Genomic DNA, 19,688 nt, shown 5'->3' on the forward strand with positions numbered 1-19,688 from the left:
ACTCCTCAGGGCTTGGGGGAAAAATGTCTCAAACTTTCTTCTGAAGAGCCAAGGCAGAAGGCCACATAAAGGAACTCATTTCACCACAGTATACATATCGCATCACCTGAAGTCTACCATAAACCTTTTGTTACCCTTGATTTTTATCACATTATCTATCCTTCAGACCTTCTTATACTGGTACTATTTGACAGTGCAAAACATTAACTTGTTGGAGAAAATCATATATGAGTCAACAGAATTTCCATGTTACAGTCACATAGTTCACCTGTTTACCAGTCGCGTGTGAAATACTTTATTGTGTAGAACAGACTATTCTTTGGTTTCTTTGGTCCTAGTATGTTCTGTTATTGTTGTTAAGACAGTAATACATTGTTATGGATTGAATCGTGTCCCCAAAAAATGTGTATCAACTTGGCTAAGCGGTGATTCACAGTATTGTGTGATTGTCCATCATTTTGTCATCTGAGGTAATTTTCCGGTGTGTTGTAAATCCTATCTCTATGATGTTAATGAGGCAAGATTAGAGGCAGTTATGTTAATGAGGCAGGACTTAATCTACAAGATAAGGTTGTATCTGGAGTCATTCTCTTTTGAGATGCAAAAGAGAAAAGCAAGTTGAGGGGAGGGAGACATCCCTCTGACCATCAAGAAAGTAGTGCCAGGAGCAAAGCGAATTCCTTTGGACCTGGGGTCCTTGCACCAAGAGACTCCTGGACCAGGGGAAGATTGATGACAAGGACCTTCCTCCGGAACCAGCAGAGAGAAAGCTTTCCCCTGGGTGGAGTTGACACTCTGAATTCAGACTTTTAGCCTACTAGACTGTGAGACTGTGAGAGAATAAACTTCTGTTCGTTAAAGACATCCATTTGTAGTATTTCTGTTATAGCAGCACTAGATGATCAAAACATATATTTTACTAAAATTTTGGTCATGCTTACTGCCCAGCTCTCTTGCAGAATTTTCCTGGGTCTGTTTCTCTTACTTATATAGCATTTCCAAGAGTGTTACCAGTTGAATCATTGTATAACAAACTTTCCTAGGCCATATATACAAATAACAGTTTGGTTGGGCATAAAATTTTTACACTACTGTTTGCTATTGAACTGTGATACCAATCTAATTCATGTTCTTTTAGAGGTAGTCGTTCTTGTTCTTTGGAAACATTTAAAATTTTATCTTTGCTTTAGTTTCCACTTTCATGCATCTAGATTTACATTTTTCCTTTTGCTTCCTGTTTAGCCTTCTTAGCTGTTTTAGTCAGAGGCATTTCATATTTTTTAATTTTTGAAAATTTATTTTTCTTTAAAATATTTTCTTCTTTTCCTAGGACTTCCTTTACCTACTTTCATATTTTCTTTTTATGGTCTCTTGATGCTTTTTGTCTATTCTAAAAGCTGTGAAGGTGGCACCTTGCTCAGGGTTTTTTACTTTTATTTTTTTCTTTCTCAGTCTTGCTGTCATCTAGGAAAATAGTTAGGAAAAAAGATTTGGTTGGTACATACAAGATTTGATCTGTACCTAATAACAAAGAAAATCTAGTCTTACTTCTAAAAAGTAAATCTATTATTGTTGTGTTGTTATGTGCCATCAAGTCAATTCTGGCTTATAGCAACCCTGTAGGACAGAGTAGAACTTCCCCATAGGGTTTCCAAGACTATAATCTATGGAAGCAGACTGCCGGGTCTTTCTCCCACACACAGTCGCTGGGTAGGTTCGATCTGCCACCCTTTCAAAAGGTTAGCAGCCGAGGGCTTAATCACTGCACCACCGGGGCCTCCCAAATCTGTTCTTAGAGAATAGATAATCTGATCTATATTAAAAGGCAGAATATTTATTTTATCCTCAACATAAATTATTTTGATTTTAAAGTATTATTTATAAAATGGTGGTTTCAAAAATGAGTTTTGCTAAGATGAATAGCTTCTTAGAGGCTCAAGAACAGTGTAAATCAGTGTTAAATTTTTATCCTTTGCTGAAGATTTCTTATAAATTGTTCTTTCATAATTTCCTTTTAATCCTGTTTCTATAATAGAGTTCTAGCAGGTCGTTTGAGATATGCTGTTAAAGTGCCACAATGCTTTGCCAACAAACTTCCAGTGTGCTCTATTTGAGACTGCTGGAAGAAAACATTCCATTTTAGTTCCACAATAATGACTTGTTAGTAGTAGATGACTTTGTTGAAGCGTTTATTAAAAAATAGATAACATGCTATATGACCCAAGTATAAAAGCTGCCCCCCTCACTTTTAGTTTTATTCTTTTCAAATGAGCTTACTTTTCTCCCCGTACTTTCTGTCTTGGCAGCCTCTTGCAGTACCAGAATACCAGTTGTTATTGCTCTCCTGGCTCTCTCCTCCACTTGCCCTTCAGACTCAAGCTCATAATCTTCTCTTGCAAGTCGGTTCCTCATCTTGTGATATTCAGTGCTATTAATAGTTTTATCATCTCCCAAGTAACCCATATTTAAAACATTTACCTGTTTTTAATTAAAAAATTGGTATTGCTAATTATAGTCATCTCTCTGAAAATACTGTTTCCGGGTAACTAAGCTTTTCTTTTAGAGGCAGTATTGGTGGGAGATACCTTTATTCAAGATTATGACTAATTTGAAAGACATTGTCACATCTTTTGCAAGTTGTTTTTTTTTTTTTTTTAAATAACCACCACCTACTAGTTACTGTACAAAGGGGAAATTTTTCAAAGCTTCATCTGTGTTGAATACGCAGTGGTTGAATTTATATACATGGATGTATTAATATGTATCTGTATCCTTAGTGCTGGATAATCATTTGCATTAACTTTACAAAGCTTTTCCATCACTCTCTCAGGAATTAGTCTTTTTTTTATAAGTACTTAATATGGCACAGTGCACACTGTGGACAGTGTATGAGGTGTGTAACATAGAATTTAGGAATTTGAATCTTAGAACCTCAGAAACATGTTTTTTGATCCTCAGCATTGTTCTCCAGCAGATAAAATTTTCAAACCATATACATCTGAAAAAATACCTTTATTCTATTTCTACTTGTTTGATGGATCATATAATTATCATTTGAAAGTAAATTTTCATTAAAATGTTCGTAAGATCAATCCATCATTTTCTAGCTTACAGTGTTGCTATACAGTCTAATAGAATTTTTTAAAATAATATTTCATTGTTGTTTTCTGTGAAAGCTTACACAGGAAATTCGGTTACCCTTTGACAATTTCTTTACAAAGTATTCCCGTGACATTAGTTACATTTTTTACAATGTATCAGCATTCTCTTCAATTGTGTCCTGGTTATTCTGTTTCTGGTGTTCCAGCTTCCCTGCCTCCTTATCTTCTTATCTTTGCTTTAGAGTAAATGTTGGCCTTTGGTCTCATACAGATGGTTTACTAGTGGAGCACCATAGTCATGGGTAACATCCTTTATTTTGTGTGCTAATCTGTTATTTTGCTAAAAGGTGACTTCCAGGGACAATTTCACTTAAAAGTTTAAAGAGTATCTTAGGGTGATAGTCTCAGGGAGTCTTCTAGTCTCAACTGGTCCATTGTAAGTATGAACTTTTTAAGAATTTGCTTTCGCTTTTCTTCCATTCTACCAGGTTCCATCTATTGTGGCGTTGATCAGAAGGGTCAGTAGTATTAGCTGGGCACATCTAGTTATTCTGGGCTCAAGGTAGATGAGATTGCGGCTCATGTAGGCTGTTAATCCTATACACTAGTGTCTTCTCTGAGACTTTGGTTTCCTTCTTTCTGTTTTGCTCCGGACAAGTAGAGACCAGTTTATATCTTAGATGGCTGCTTGCAAGCTTTTAAGACCGCAGATAGTACTCACCTCACTAGGATGCAGAACACGAACCTTACGAACTATGTCAGTTGACTGGGTTGTTCCATGAAACTAAGGTCCTAAGCCTTCAAACCCAAAAAACCAATCTTGCAAAGTGTTTGGTAACTGTATGAAATATATGCGTGCACATACATATCTGTACATGAACATATAAATATGGCTATCTGTGAACACATGTACATACCTGTACCTATCTGTATACATATATACCTATACACATACATACATACAGTCATTTTCTGGTTATTGTTGGTGAACTCTGATAGGATTTTAATTCATTTGCTATTCATTTGATTCAGTGCTGGGCACTCTGAGCCCTCTTAATCTGGTAACTTAGTCTTTCAGTTCTAAGAAATTTTGTTTTTATTTTACTTTATTTATTTTAATTGTACTTTAGGTGAAGGCTTACAGAGCAAATTAGTTTCTCATTAAACAGTTAATACATGATTGTTTTGTGATATTGGTTGCCAACCCTGTGAAGTGTCAACACCCTCCCTTTCTCGACCCTGAGTTCCCCATTTCCATTCATCTAGTTATACTGTGCCTTCCTGCCTTCTCGTCCTTGCCTGTGGGCCAGTGTGCCCATTTAGTCTCATATGCATGATTGAGCTGTGTGTATTATTATTGTTTGTTTTATAGGCCTGTCTAATTTTTGCTGAAGGGTGAACTTCAGGAGTGACTTCAGTACTAAGTTAAAAGGGTGTCCGGGGGCCATACTCTAGGGGTTTCTGCGGTCTCCGCCAGTCTGGTCTTTTTTTGTGAGTTAGGATTTTGTTCTGCATTTTTCTTGAGCTCTGGGACCTTCTGTTGTGATTCCTGTGAGAGCAGTCAGTGGTGATAGCTGGGGACCATATAGTTATGCTGGATGTTTTTGTTTTTAATGCTTTCCTCCCCTCAATTTTCTCTGTCCTTGCTTTCTGGAATTCTTACTATTCAGGTGTTGAACTTCTGGTAGTTATCCTCTAATTTTATTTCCCATTTTCCTTCTTGATTTTTTTTGTTCCACTTTCTGGGAGATTCTTAACCCTTTTTTCTATCGTATATTCTCTTACCAAGAACTTGTGCTTATTGTCTGTTTCTTTTTTATAGCATCTTATTTTGTGGATACTTTTTTCCCCTCATTCTGAATAATCGAACAAAAAAGGACCAATGCACAGAATGGGGGGGTGGGGACTTAAATGTACACACATATCCAGTACCCCATATAATTAACATTCTTAGAAAAAGAAGATACTACAAATGGGTTTATACCTTTTTTATTCCTTCACTGTCATTTTATAGGGCCTCAGGTTAAAGTGAGGATAAACACTTGTGTTCAGTCTACCATGTTTATACTTTCCACGTCTGTCTGTTTTTATCTGTCCAACTCCTACTCATCCTTCAAGACAATTCAAATGTCCACTTCCTTCAGGATATCTATCTCTGTCTTCCCTCTTAAGGACCAAACCAGTTTGAGTATTCCTCCTTTATATTTCTCTTAACTGTTTATACATACCTATCATAAGATAGTGTATGTTTACGTTCTCTTTTTCTTGAGTGCCTATGAGGTAATAGTAATAGTAGTTAAGAATGTGCCCTTTGGATACAGACAGATCTAGGCTCGAATCCTAAGGGTGTGACCCTCACGGTGTGACCCTGAAATATAGTTACTTAATCTCTCTGAGCATGTTTTGTGTGTACAGTATAGTAATCATATCTCTCATAGTGGGGTAAGAGTATTTGAGAATGTACGAAAAGGACCTGACACACAGTAAAATGTGTCAGCCATTGTTACTATAGCCTATGAACTCCTTGAAAGTTGGTACAGCATCCAAAAGATAGTAGACTCTTAATGTGTGCTTTTAGTACGTAATTGTTACTCAAATACTTGTTATGTAAATGAGCAAATCAGTTTTCCACAAATAATCATGTTGTCTTTGTATCAGCATATTAAAAACATCTCTGTATACATTTACACACTCTTAACAGAGTTACGTTGGCTGTATTGGTGCCCTATGAGCTTATCAGTGATTCAGCTTTCATCAGGCAATTTTCTGAAGATAGATTTTTGAGCCTTTGACTAGAAGGGAGTGATTGACCAAGGGCAGCCTGTTCTCAACACTGAAAGGAGCTTTAAAAATGTTGAAGGGCACACTTACTGCTCTGACTTAAATACATAATATTTTGTGGTTGTAGGTGAGACCTGTGAAAAATGTTCTTACCAGGGATGCAAAGACTGATGATAAAGGTTTAGTGATAAAGAAGCATGAGGTACATGCAATAATTTTGAGTTTATGTAGCACTGTATGGGTGATTTCTACATATTAGAAGTAGAACACAGTTGTTTGTCCATTCAGTAAGTATTTGAGCATAGAATATATGCCAGACACTATTTTTAGTGCTAGAGATACAGCAAAGAATAAGCCAGTCTGGGTTCTTAAAAATTAATTTTGAGAGAGATATTGTGCGTGTGTGTGCACGTGCGTGTGTTGGGGAACACATGGACACTAAAGAAATAAAATGGAATGATATTAAAGAGGATTGGCTGGGCTGAGAAAGCAGATCTTTTAGGCCCCTCTGAGGGGTTAACTATCAACCCTTTGAAAAAGCAGCCGTGTGAAGATAATTATGACATTTCTTAAAATTACTTTATCTTATAAATAAATAGTATTAATAGCCTGCACAATATGGCAGTCTGTATGGAGTGATGTCACCCCCAGAGGCCATTGCAGAAAATGTTAATCTGAGTTGGCTTCATTCATGTTAACCCTTGATGTAAAATCACTTTACTTTGTCAAAACTTCTACTCGAGGGACTGGCAATTATGAAAGAACCATTGGACTATAAGTCAGAACACCTGGGTTCTGAGACTAACCCTGTTATTTCATTATTCTGGGAATTGAAAAATTTTAGTTCCATTTTCGGGGCCTCACTTTTCTAACGTGTAACATGAGGAGGGAGTAGATAATCTGAGCTTCGTTTCATAGAAGATTATGTGAATAGCAGGAATTAGCTTTACACCTACAGTTTTTCTTGCTTTTATGTAGCTGGATTATTACTGATCTTTTCTTCCTTTAAGTAAGGATGAGAAGCGAGACTTTAGAACTACATTTATGAATACTCTCAGTAAAGAAACTATAGATGACTTCAGTTTATATGCAGGAATGCATAGGCAGAAGGCATACAGAAATGAAAGATTATGAGGAAGTGTATTACTGCCAGAAATAAAGCCCAGCCACTTAGTGAAGCTGTGATAGATGTAAAAAAAAAATTACACATACATACATACAATCGATAGCTTGTTTTTAAGATATACTTGGGTTATATGTTTTTACTTGTTTTTAAGGGGCAAGGTTCTATTCGTATTTAAAGCCAAATATATAAGTCAAATTATGGAGAATAATTAAATATAGCCTGTTCCTTTCTATTTCTTTCTTGCCATGTAAAATCAGTCAGCTTCAAAACCATCACTGTTTCCACCCTACACTAATAACCCTTCCTCTGGTTTCTTTCTTTGCAGGAGGTATATCGAATTCCAAAGAAAAGTCAAACTGAAAAGGAGAACACAAGTAGGTATTCAGAGATACCCCATGTATATGGCTTTACAAATATTCTTTTGGAAATATGCAGAGGAAACTGATAAGAACTTTAGTTTTTTGCTTTTTTTTTTTTTTTGAGCCAGACAATATGTAAATAAAGGATTGGAGACATGCACTGTTTTATTCTTTCTTGGTGACTTTTTGCCAAAGATACCCTTAATACTGCCTGTGTTCCTGTTTTCCTTAAAGTTGTGACCTTTAGAAGCTTTTCTTTCATTCATTTGTTCCTCTAGAGCAGACATTCTTAAATCCTACTCCTGGACATCCGTGGCAGGGTTTTACTTCTAGATGTCTATATGCAAAATCCTATGTGTATATTTTTCTGGGGAAAGTTCAAAAACTTCATCAGATTCTCAGATTCAGTAACCCCTGAAGAAGTTAAGAATCACTGTCACAGAAGGTAACAGGAGAAAAGAACAGGGTGGCTGTGGGGCACTGGTGTCTGGGCTTCGTACCGACTTACGTCTTTAGAGATCACATCAATGGGATCGTTTATCTTGGCTGTTATTGGTTTCTTGAGCCCCACCAGCCCCACTCAATATAGAGTGGAAGGAACTAGTGGGATTTTTGTTTATTTATTGGCCTTTTCCTTTACTTTTGGATTGAAGAACTTTTTATAATCTTAAATAGTTGTACTGGTTAAAGACCCATGAGGTGTCCTTTGCTTCCATTGTTGTCTCTTTTGGGTATTTTTTAATTCTGTAGGTTTAGTTTCTTCATAGCCAGACGTCCTACTTAGGGCCTCGAAGAATTTTTGCCTTTAAGAAAGAAGGCAGGGTCATGATTTAAAAAAAAAAAAAAGGATGGCCAGGCTGAGCAGTAGTGGTTAGTGTGAGACCGGCGACATAGCTGTAGAGTAGACCGTCGGAGCTAGCTTCTCTGCCCGGTTTCCGTGTTGACCTTTGATGGCAAACAGAGTTTACAGCTTTCGAAGAACTTGGGGGTTCAGAAGAAGAATTGTGAAATGTAAAATACTTCATGAAATATGTAATCTAGCTCTGGAAATCAGCCTGAGTAGATGAAATCAGGAAATCAGCCCGCACAAATGAAATGATTTCTTTCTCTGCTTCATTATATTCTAAGATACAGAAGTAGAATGCAAACTCTTGGTATTTTTTTTTTTACCATGATGTAGTAAAGAAATAGCCTAATTTAAGGACATTAACAACAGGGTAAGGAATATGTGTTAACAGGAGGACATAGGAGAGTAACCATGGGCAGATCCACATAAAACTGAATAATGGTACCTCACAGAAAGATGTTGTCCTAATACCTCATGAGAAGGAACAGTTCATTTAGTTGTGCAGTATATGGTATAGATGAGTTCTCTTAGCTTCTCACTGACAAATGCTCATACATGGCTATAGAGTATTATCTGTTTTATAAATGCATGGGCTGTTGGCTTACTAAAATGACAATTGCAAGAATGGCATATGCAAACCTAACCCTACTGCTAGGGGCAAAAAACAACTGATAGCACATTTTTTCTGAAACAAGGAAAAACCAATAAATATTGAAAATCTACTTCGTGGTATGTCAGATATTTTATAAGAAGTTCTCTCTTCAAGAGCACAGCGATTTGAATAATCAGGTGGCAGTATTAATATACAGAAAATAATACCATAGAACACCAGTCAGTTTATATTTAAATGTTCACTGGTGGCATTTATTAGACTTATTTAGAAGATGAGAAACACTGGTGGCATTTATTAGATGTATTTGGAAGATGAGAAACAAGGAGGGGAGATCAGTGAAAAATAGTACTTAAGATAGCTTTTGGGAGCAGAGGTGATGAAATTGGGCAAGTGAGGACAGCGAGAGGAGAGCCATTCTACGTAGAGAGACATTGTGAATGAAAGTTAGTAATACCATCTTTAAACAGGAAGCTGGCATTTTGTTTTCTTTTTGAAATGCAGCTCACCCTGGCTTTGATAACTTCCCAAGTGATCGCCTATATCTTAAATTTTTTCCCTTTGAAGTCATAGTTCATAAAAAGTTGTGTCCCCCCCCCCCCCCCATTGTATAGAGACTTTTCCCATTGAGGCTTTTATGCTGAACATGCCAAGCTCCTTTTCTGTATATCATTAATATGGAACTTACAGGGGCAGTTGAAGGCCGCATTTCGAATAGGCAAACAGACTGCCTTGCTAAAGATAACAGGAACATCTTGCATGCTTGTGTTCCAGAGAACTTGTTAGAAATGTTCAAGGCTTCAGTAGAGGCTTCAGTGGGGAAAAGAAGAAAAGGGCAGTGATAGAAGGGACTTCTGGGAAGTTAGAGTGTGCACACTTGCGTACACACAAACACATACAAGATCTTTGTCTCATCCAAACTCAGGACCGGGTAGATGAAGGAAGAGTCCATAGATTCATTTTTTGGATAAAAATTTTATTATACAGTTGATGTACTGTTACAATAATGGATAAAAATCTACCAAGTAAACTTTCATGAAACCATTTTCCTGTAGTAATTGAACGAGGAAAGGATGCTGTTGGCTTCAGAGATCAAACGGCTGCCCCAAAGACTCCTAACAGGTCAAGAGAGAGAGACCCAGACAAGCAAATTCAAAATAAAGAGAAAAGGAAAAGAAGGGGCTCCCTCTCACCACCCTCTTCTGCTTATGAGCGGGGAACAAAAAGGCCAGATGACAGGTAAGTGGCCTGTGTGAGTTACTCTCTTTTTTGAGCATTCAACAAGTGCCCAAGTCATATACTTCTGATTTGGGACACGAAGGGTTTTGGGAATAATTCTCTTTTCTTGATGAGTGAATATAAAATTTTACTGATAAATCTTGGAGACAGATTCTCCTTTGACAGTAATAATAGCTATGAAGACTAATGGACTTTTAGTACTTGGATGGTTTCTACTTGAGAATATCTAATGCTATTTGGGGAGCCAAAAATTTGTTCTTTAAAGGGGAAGGGGGCTTGGTAGGAGATAACTCTTCAAAGATAGTACTTTGTTTTCTAATGAATCTTAACGCTGTTTCAATCAAAATGCTGATCACTAGATCTGAGGGTCTCTTGTCATGCTGGTAGAAAAACAGGCCACTGCAGGCTAGAAAACATTTATTCCAGTCCTTTTTCTCTTTTTTTTTTAATTGTGCTTTAAGTGAAAGTTTGCAGTTCAAGTTAGTTTCTCATACAAAAATTTATACACGCATTGTTAATGTCACCCTAGTTGTTCTCCCTATAATGTGACAGCACACTCTTCCTTTCCACGCCGGATTTTTCGTGTCCAGTTAGCCAGTTCCCGTTCCTTTCTGCCTTCTCATCTTGCCTCCAGACAGGAGCTGCCTATTCAGTCTCATGTATCTACTTGAGCTAAGAATCAGTCTTCACGGGTATCATTTTATGTCTTATAGTCCAGTCTAATCTTTGAAGAGTTGGCTTCAGGAATGGTTTTAGTTTGGGGCTAACAGAGAGTCCATGGGCCATGTTTTCTGGGGTCTTTCCAGTCTCAGTCAAACCAATTGGTGTGGTCTTTTTACTAGAATTTGAGTTCTGCACCCTACTTTTCTCCTCCATCAGGGACTGTTGTATTCCTTGTCAGGGCGGTCATTGGTGGTAGCCAGGTACCATCTAGTTCTTCTGGCCTCAGGCTGAAGGAGTCTCTGGTTTATGTGGCCCTTTCTGTCTCTTGGGCTAACGTTTTCCTTATGTCTTTGGTATTCTTCATTCTGCTTTGCTCTAGGTAGGTTGGAATCAGTGGAAGCATCTTAGGTGGCCACTCGCTAGCTTTTAAGATCCCAGACACCATTCACCAAAGTAGGATGCAGAACATTTTCTTAATAAACTTTGTTATGCCCGTTGTTCTAGATATCCCCTGAAACCATGGTCCCCAGACCACCGCTTCTGCTACTCTGTCCTTCGAAATGTGTGTTTGTGTTCAGGAAACTTCTTAACTTTCAGTTTAGTCCAGTTGTACTGACTTAGCCTGTATTATGAAATGTTTCGTGGATTCATCGTTGTTCTTTATCTTTGCATAGTATTCCATTGTGTGAATATAACATAATTTGTTTATCCATTCATCCATTGACGGGCACCTAGGTTGTTTCTATCTTTTTGCTGTTGTAAACAGTGCTGCAGTGAACATGAGTGTGCATATATCTGTTCATGTGAGGGCTCTTATTTCTCTAGGATATATTCCAAGGAGTGAGATTGCTGGATTGTACAGTACTTCTATTCCTAGCTTTTTAAGGAAGCACCAAATCGATTTCCAAAGTGGTTGTGTCGTTTTACATTCCTACCAGCAGTGTGTAAGTGTTCCAGTCTCTCCACAACCTCTCCAACATTTATTATTTTGTGTTTTTTGGATTAATGCTAGCCTTGTTGGGGTGAGATGGAATCGCATTGTAGTTTTGATTTATATTCCTCTAATGGCTAATGATCGTGAGCATTTCCTCATGTATCCATTAGCCGCCTGAATGTCTTCTTTGATGAAGTGCCTATTCACATCCTTTCCTCATTTTTTAGTTATTTGTCTTTTTGTTGCTGAGGTTTTGCAGTATCTTGTAAATTTCAGAGATTAGACCCTGATCGGATTTGTCATAGCCAAATTTTTTTTCCCAGTCTGTATGTAGATTGTCCTTTTACTCTTTTGGTGAAGTCTTTTGATGAGCATAGGTGTTGGATTTTTAGGAGCTCCCAGTTATTTAGTTTCTCTTCTAGTTTTTGTGCATTGTTAGTTATGGTTTGTGTTCTCTTTATGCCAAGTATTAGGGCCAGAGAAGCTCTTTTTAAATTTGCTTTATAAAAAATTGAGATACACCATTCCTATAATGCAGTTGTCAGAGTTTTTAATTTTGGGCTGTCTGGCTGTGTAATAGGAGCCCTGGTTGCATAGTGGTTAAAGCGTTCAGCTGCTAACCAGAAGGTTGACAGTTCAAGCTCAGCAGCTGCTCTGCGGGAGGAAGATGTGGCTGTCTGCTTCTGTAAAGATTTGCAGCCTTGGAAACCCTATGGGGCAGTTCTGCCCTACTCTCTTGGGTGACTGTGAATCACACGGCAGTGAGTTTGGCTTTTTGTTTGGCTATGTAATGGTAACTCAGCATGATTTTAATTTAAGCATTCTCCTTATTACTGAATAGATTGAACATCTTGTCGTATGTTTATTGGCCATTCCTGTTTCCTCTACTGTAAAGTGTCCTTTGTGTATATGTTGCTCATTCATTGAGTCATTTGTCTTTTACGAGTTTTAGAGTTTCTCTTATATATAATTTAGATATTCTATTTTGGTGATAATTTTTACAAGTGTTTCTCCTTAGTTAATGGCTTGTCTTTTGACTCTTTTTTTGTGGCTTTTGATATACAGAAGTTATTAATAGTGTAATTGAATATATCGATCATTTTCTTTATGGTTAGTGCTTTTTGTGTCTTAAGAAACCTGTTCCTACCCTTTAGATGATGATTATTTTATGTTTTCTTCTAAGAAATTTAAAGTTTTGATTTTTTACATTTAAATTCTTAATCCATTTGGAATTAATTTTTGTGTATGTTGTAAGATAGGGATCCAGGTTCGTTTTCTTTTTTTTTTCCTATGTGAGTACTAAGCTGTTCCAGTACCGTTAACTTGAAAGCCCATCCTTTCTCCGCTCATCTGTAGTACTGCCTCTCTCTGGCAGGTTTTCGTATATGGGAGGATCTGTTTCTGGACTCATAATGACGGACTATAGCTTATATTTTAAGTCTTGGTAGCAAGTACGGAAAAGCCCTCTCCTTTCTTGATCTTCTGAGATGTCTTTTCTCAGACTTAATTTCTTCCTTAGAATCTGCTTGTCAGGTTTTTCCCCTTCACTCCTCTGCTCCAAAACGGTGACCCTATGAAGAGTTGTCACCTTGATGATATTGTGTATTCCTGTCTCTGTTCAGTTAGGTCTTCAATGTTTTCAATGAAGATTGAGTCCATTTTTCATCTCTTTAATTTTTATCGTTTTCTTCAAAAAGACACACATTTTGGTATATTTATTTCTAGAAACCCTAATTTTTTGTCACATTTTCAGTTCCTTGCTGGTGTTTCGGCATGCAGTTTGATTTTGTATATTGCTCTTGTGTTTCACAATCATGCAAAACTTTTATGAATTCTGACAATTTGTACATTGGTTTTTACTTGCCTTTAGGGGGATGCTTTTCTCTGTCGACAGTCTATTTTGTATGAATTTGCTTTGTTTTACCTTTCTTACCTTCATCCGTTGTTCTTGTTTTACTTTGCTAGCAAGGCCTCTAATGCAAATCGCAGAATGGTAGCACTTCTTAGTAATTGGTTTCTATTTTTTATTATATATTTTTTACCTTGTTAGTCGGACTGGTTAGCTCATTACTTTTCAAAATTTTTTTCTCTTCAGATAAAAGCAATTAAACATATAAATTTCCACATTTAAAAAAAAAAGCAACCAAGCCAGAGTTAATTCTGACTCATAGTGACCCCATGTGTGCAGAGTAGAGCAGCACTTCCTAGGGTTTTTAAGACTACGACCCTTTGGAAGCAGATTGCCAGACCCTTCTTGCAAGGTGCCTCTGGGTGGTTTTGAGCCACCAACCTTTCCATCAGTAGTTGAGCAATTAACCATTTGTGCTGCCTAGGGACTCCAAATTTCCACATACTGTACCACATAAACTAGACTTTTGATAATGCAGCTTCATCATAGTTGAGTTCAAAATACTTTTTATTTTGCATTATGGTCCTCAAAGTGTGTTCGAATTGCTTTTTTGTTGAAATTCACACTTAATTACATTAGTCTGTCTGATATCAGTTCTTGGCATTGTTGTCAAGACTTGTTTTATAGTCTGCTTTAAAGTTTCTTTGATATTAGGAGACATACGCTATCTTTCTGTTCATAGAGATTTAACTGGTACACCTGCTCCTCACTTATCAACATGATTAAGTTCCAAAGACAAGTCATTATGCAAAATGCAAAAATGGAAGATGACCACACCAGATCACAAAATGAAGGGTGACTACATCATTACATAACTGCCAAATTACATGATTACATAACTGCCAAATCACTGAGAATCATGGCCCAGCCAATCTGACACATTACCTTAACCATCACAGCCAGCATCATTCTCAGCTCGCACCTTACACGTTGGTGTTCGTTACTGCCGTTGATGTGCAAAATAATTGGGTGATAGATTTTTTGCTATTGTAGTAAACGTAAAATGTCCGCTAACAAGGTAGTCATAAGTGAGGTGTGTCCTTACTTTCAACCTTTCTGTGTCTGATAAATAATTTGTAACTGACAGTTTTTTAATCCATTGTGTTAATCCTTTAGCTGATGGTTTCAGTCAGTTTGATGAAGTCTAAAGTTAACATCAAAGAGCCTGTATTGCAAAGGGTTAAGCACTTGGCTGCTAAGTGAAAGGTTGGCTGTTTAAGCCCACCCATCCACTCTGAGGGAGAAAGACCTGCCAATCTGCTTTCATAAAGATTACAGCCAAGAATACCCTATGGGGCAGTTCTGCTCTGTCACACGGGGTTACTATGAGTTGGAATCAACTTGATGGCACCTGACAACAACAACAAAGTTAGTATCTGAACAGCACAAGGATTTTAGGACACTTTATTTTATTGAGCTTTAGATGAAGGTTTCAGAGCAAATTAGTTTCCCATTCAATAATTATACACAGATTGTTCTGTGATGTTGTTTGAAATCCCTGCAGTGTGTCAGCACTCTCCGCATTGCTACCCTGAATTCCTCATTTCCATTTGTTTGGTTTTCCTGCCCATTCCTGCCTTCTCATCTTTGCTTTTGGGAAGATATTGCCCTTTTGGTCTCATGTGAGTGGTTATTCTAAGGAGCAGTTTCCTCACGGGTGTTATTGTTTATTTTTTAGGCCTGTCTATTATTTGGTTGAAAGGTTCTCTCCAGGAATGGCTTCAGTTTTAAGTTAGAAGAGTTTCTAAGGGCCATAGTCTCGGGGGGTTCAGGACGCTTTATCTCTGATCGTGCAACTTTCCCATCTTGCACGCTATCGCTGTCCAATATTATAATTCCTTCTTGTCCCCTTCTTCTTCTTGCCAATCCATTGTTGTTAATTTTGTTGAGAGTGTGTGTGTGTAGAGACAAACTGGCTTATTCAGTTTGTTTATGTTTACCCAAGTTCACCATTTTCTTTGTTCTTACCTTATTATTTAAAGTTTTCTGTAGTGACTTTCTGTTCATAATAAATATTTCGGGTTTTGTCTGAAATGTCTTTTTCACTTATTTTTGTTTGCATTGCTCACCCTCTTTTTTTATCTTACTTGATTTATTTTTTATGAAAATATAGCAGAAGATACACCATTACAATTTTTACATGTACAATTCACTGACGTTGATTACATTTTCCAAGTTGTATAACCATTCTCGCTGTCCTTTTCCAAATTATTCCATCACCATTAACATAAACTCCCTGCCCCCTAAGCTTATCTGACCTTTTGTGATACTAGTGTCAGTTTGATCGCAAATCGATGATTCTTTGAAAGAGCACAGTGCTGAAGGCAGATATACTTCACTAATTAAGCTAAACTATTGTTTGGTGCAAAGAAGGCTTCACAGGATAGTTTTGGTTTGAGGTTTAAAGTTTAAAGATTATCTCAGGGCAGTAGTTTCAGGGGTTCATCCAGCCTCAATGGATCCAGAAAGTCTAGATTCTATTGAGAATTTGAAACCTAGTTTTTGTAATTTTTCCCCTTTTGATATGGTTTCTTCTATAGAATCTTTGATCAAAATGTTCCGTAATGGTAGCTGGACACCATCTAGTTCTTCTGATGGTCTCATGGCAAAGGAGGCAATTGATGGGACCAGCTAGACACACATTCCATTTCCTTCTCTGATTCCTGACTCTCCTTCCTGTTACTCCAGGTGGTCACCCTCATTTAAATCAGCTTCACTTCATCATCCGGTATAAGTTACTTATACCGGATGATGAAATAAAGCTTATACAGTAAAATTTATCATTTTAAATGTATACTTTAATGAGCTTTATCAAATGCATACAATTATGTCGCCACCATCACAGTCATCATATAGAACACTTCCTTCACATCAAAAAAATTCCCCTGTGCCCCTTTGTAGTCAGTCCCCGCCCCCAGTTTTTGGCAACCACTGATCTATTTTTGACCTTCTAGTTTTGTTTTTTCCAGAATGTTTTATACACGATATCATACAATATATAGCATTTGAGTCTACCTTCTTTCAGCCTTGTCTTCCATTACTGTTATTGTGAAAATTGCTCGTGGTCTAATTGTTGTGCCTCTAAGTAATCCAGCTTTTCTCTTACACTACTTTTAAGATATTTTCTTTGTATTTGGTGCTCTGCTGCTGTATGTTTATGTAGAGATTTTTCTTTTACCTGGTTGAAATTCACTGAGCTCTTTAAATTTGAAGATCATCTTCCATGTTACTAATGCTCTTCAGATCTAATCTCCTATTTAACTCTACCATGGACCTTAGGGACACTGAATTGAATCAGTTATTGGATTATTCCTTTCTTCACGACACATCATTAATCTATGTGTGCACCTTGTCTTCACTGTTTATTAAAATGTAATGAGCACTAGAGATCCCAACATGAAAGCTAGGATCTTAACAATCACGTAACACTTGCTGTGTCACTCCTCTTTATCCAGTCCTTTACCTTTACCACCTTGAGGTCACACCATCTTGAATCCTGCATTCATTATTCCCCTGCTTTCCTTTTTTTAAATGCAGTTTTCTGGCATCAATATATATTCCTTAAAATATATAATTTTTAGTTATTTTTAACTTTTTAAAAAGGCAATGATTCTGTATTTAATTTGGAAGTACTTTGTTTTCACTTGATATTATATCCCTAAGATTTGTCCATCTTATGTCTTTTTGGCTTATTCATTTTCACTGCTGTGTAACATTTTGTTTTGTGAATAACCACAGTTGATTCATCCACTTTCCTATTGGTGACCATTCAGGTTGCTTTCAAGCTTTTGCTGTTTGAATAGTGCTACTGTGAATGCTCTTATACGTGGTTTTTGTACACGTGCAGGAGTTTCTCTTCAGTATACATCTATGAGTAGAATGGCTGAGTTGTTAGGTATGTGAATGCTCGGATTTATATGATGATTGAGTTTTATTCTAGATGTTTCACAGGGTTCCTTTTCCAGGTCTACCTGATAAAACTTCATGATCTTGTTTCTTAGTCATATTTTTAATAGCCTCTTTTATTTCATTGAGCATATTAAACATACTTCTTTTATACTTTTTCTTGGATAATTCTAATATCAGCAGTCTTTGTAGGTCTGTTCCTCTTATTTGTTTCATATACATCAAATAATGTATTTTTTAATGAATTCATGTTCCTTAAGAACTTTTGTCTGCGAGAGTTCATTGATGGCTGGCTTTAAGGTGCTCTCTTCTACCGACAATTTGCATTTGTTTCTGCCAGGCATCTAAGAGTACCTCTATCACCCCACTAATACTTTAAAGGAAATTTTCAGCTTGATGAGTTATAGACCATACTTTTTTTTGTTGCTTGGATAAATGTTAAGCCCTTATCTGTGAAGTTGTTATTAGAGTTAACAACCTCTTAAAAATGAAACATCTTGAAATTAGTTTTCCTTGCTTATTTTTGCCAAGGGAACTTTCTTAGGAGTTTGATTCTCTAAATAGAACTTCACAAAACAATTTTTCAAGTCTTGAAATCTCTTGTGAATGTTAGAGCTGACTGTCCCTTGTGGGTCTACTGGGATACTTGTCAAAAGCATCACAGTGTATTAGGCTGGCCATAAGAGACCGTACTAGTTAGTGTACAGAGAAGAGTGTGCACCTGACTCTCCATACATTTGTATGTGCATACTCACCTTTCACTTAACACTCCAATGTTGATATTTGTTATAAATGTGTGTAGTCAGACATACATCAAACTCTGTAACCTTTGTTAGTGTATTTTGGTTTTTGTTTTAATTTCAGAATTTGTAATTATAGAACTGCCACTAACTCTAAAGAAGAATCTATTTAGCATGCTGTATGTATCTTAATTTGAGGCTTTAGAATCTGAGCCTAGAAGCAAAGTTATTTACATCTAAGCATCAGTACCCTTGAGGTTCAGTCCTATCTGCGAGACTCCTTAAGTAATTTTGAGTGTGATTTTTACCTGATGTCAAATTGGATTTGGTGTAGTTGGTGGTTTATTGGTGAGCCACATAACAATAATGCTTTGGTTACGTCCACAATTTAGGGAGAAACTTTCTGTGGTCCTCTTATTGTTTTCTTTCTAGATATGATACACCAACTTCTAAAAAGAAAGTACGAATTAAAGACCGCAATAAACTTTCTACAGAGGAGCGTCGGAAGTTGTTTGAGCAAGAGGTGGCTCAGCGGGAGGCTCAAAAACAACAGCAGCAGATGCAGAACCTAGGAATGACATCTCCCCTGCCCTATGACTCTCTTGCATACAATGCCGCTCATCACCCCTTTGCTGGCTACCCACCAGGTTATCCCATGCAAGCCTATGTGGATCCCAGCAACCCTAATGCTGGAAAGGTGCTTCTGCCCACACCCAGCATGGACCCTGTATGTTCTCCTGCTCCTTACGATCATGCTCAGCCATTGGTGGGACACTCTGCAGAACCCCTTGCTGCCCCTCCACCAGTGCCAGTGGTGCCACATGTGACAACCCCTGTGGAAGTTTCCAGTTCACAGTATGTGGCCCAGAGCGATGGTGTGGTACACCAAGACTCCAGTGTTGCCGTCTTGCCAGTGCCGGCCCCGGGCCCAGTCCAGGGACAGAATTACGGCGTTTGGGATTCCAACCAGCAGTCTGTCAGCAGCGTGCAGCAGCAGTACTCCCCCGCGCAGTCTCAAGCAGCCATGTATTACCCAGGTCAGACGTGTCCGGCCGTCTACGGTGTGGCCGCACCGTACTCACAGAGCACTCCACCAATCGTACAGGTAACTGAGCCTAGGCCGTCTCCTGTCTGCTCATGGGACGTTAAATTTGATAGGGCGGTGGGGAGGGTGGTCCTGCCGTTGATCACTTTTATACATTAGTCAGTTTTTTATGTATTATTTCTTGCTGTGTAATAAATCACCCCAAAACTTAGCAGCTTAAAACAACAAATAATTATTATCTTACTGTTCATGGGTCAGGAAGTCAGAAGCAGCTTGGCTGGCTGGCTTTGGCTTCGGATCACTCATGAAGTTGCGGTCAGGCGGTTAGCCAGGACTAAGGACAGGACCTGGAATGAAGGATTTACTTCTAAGCTTACTCACGTGGTTGTCAGCAGGCCTCATTTCCTCTCCTTTGGGCCTTTCAGTAG

At 37.7% G+C, this 19,688-nt stretch overlaps 1 protein-coding gene across 7 annotated transcripts in view; it reads left to right on the forward strand.

Moving 5' to 3' along the window:
- SETD2 (SET domain containing 2, histone lysine methyltransferase) overlaps positions 1-19,688 on the forward strand; it is a 134,440-nt gene that overhangs the window by 84,271 nt on the left and 30,481 nt on the right. For 5 of the 7 annotated variants that reach the window (XM_064274637.1, XM_064274639.1, XM_064274634.1 and 2 more), the window contains 4 exons: positions 2,307-2,399; positions 7,334-7,382; positions 9,880-10,063; positions 18,648-19,320. In XM_064274637.1, coding sequence (XP_064130707.1) covers positions 2,307-2,399; positions 7,334-7,382; positions 9,880-10,063; positions 18,648-19,320 — 999 coding nt within the window. Of the gene's footprint in view, positions 1-2,306; positions 2,400-7,333; positions 7,383-9,879; positions 10,064-18,647; positions 19,321-19,688 lie in introns of those variants that run through there. The other 2 variants (XM_064274636.1, XR_010319005.1) reach the window with 2 other exon arrangements.

The sequence above is a fragment of the Loxodonta africana genome, chromosome 22, assembly GCF_030014295.1.
Source record: "Loxodonta africana isolate mLoxAfr1 chromosome 22, mLoxAfr1.hap2, whole genome shotgun sequence".
Lineage (NCBI taxonomy): Eukaryota > Metazoa > Chordata > Mammalia > Proboscidea > Elephantidae > Loxodonta > Loxodonta africana.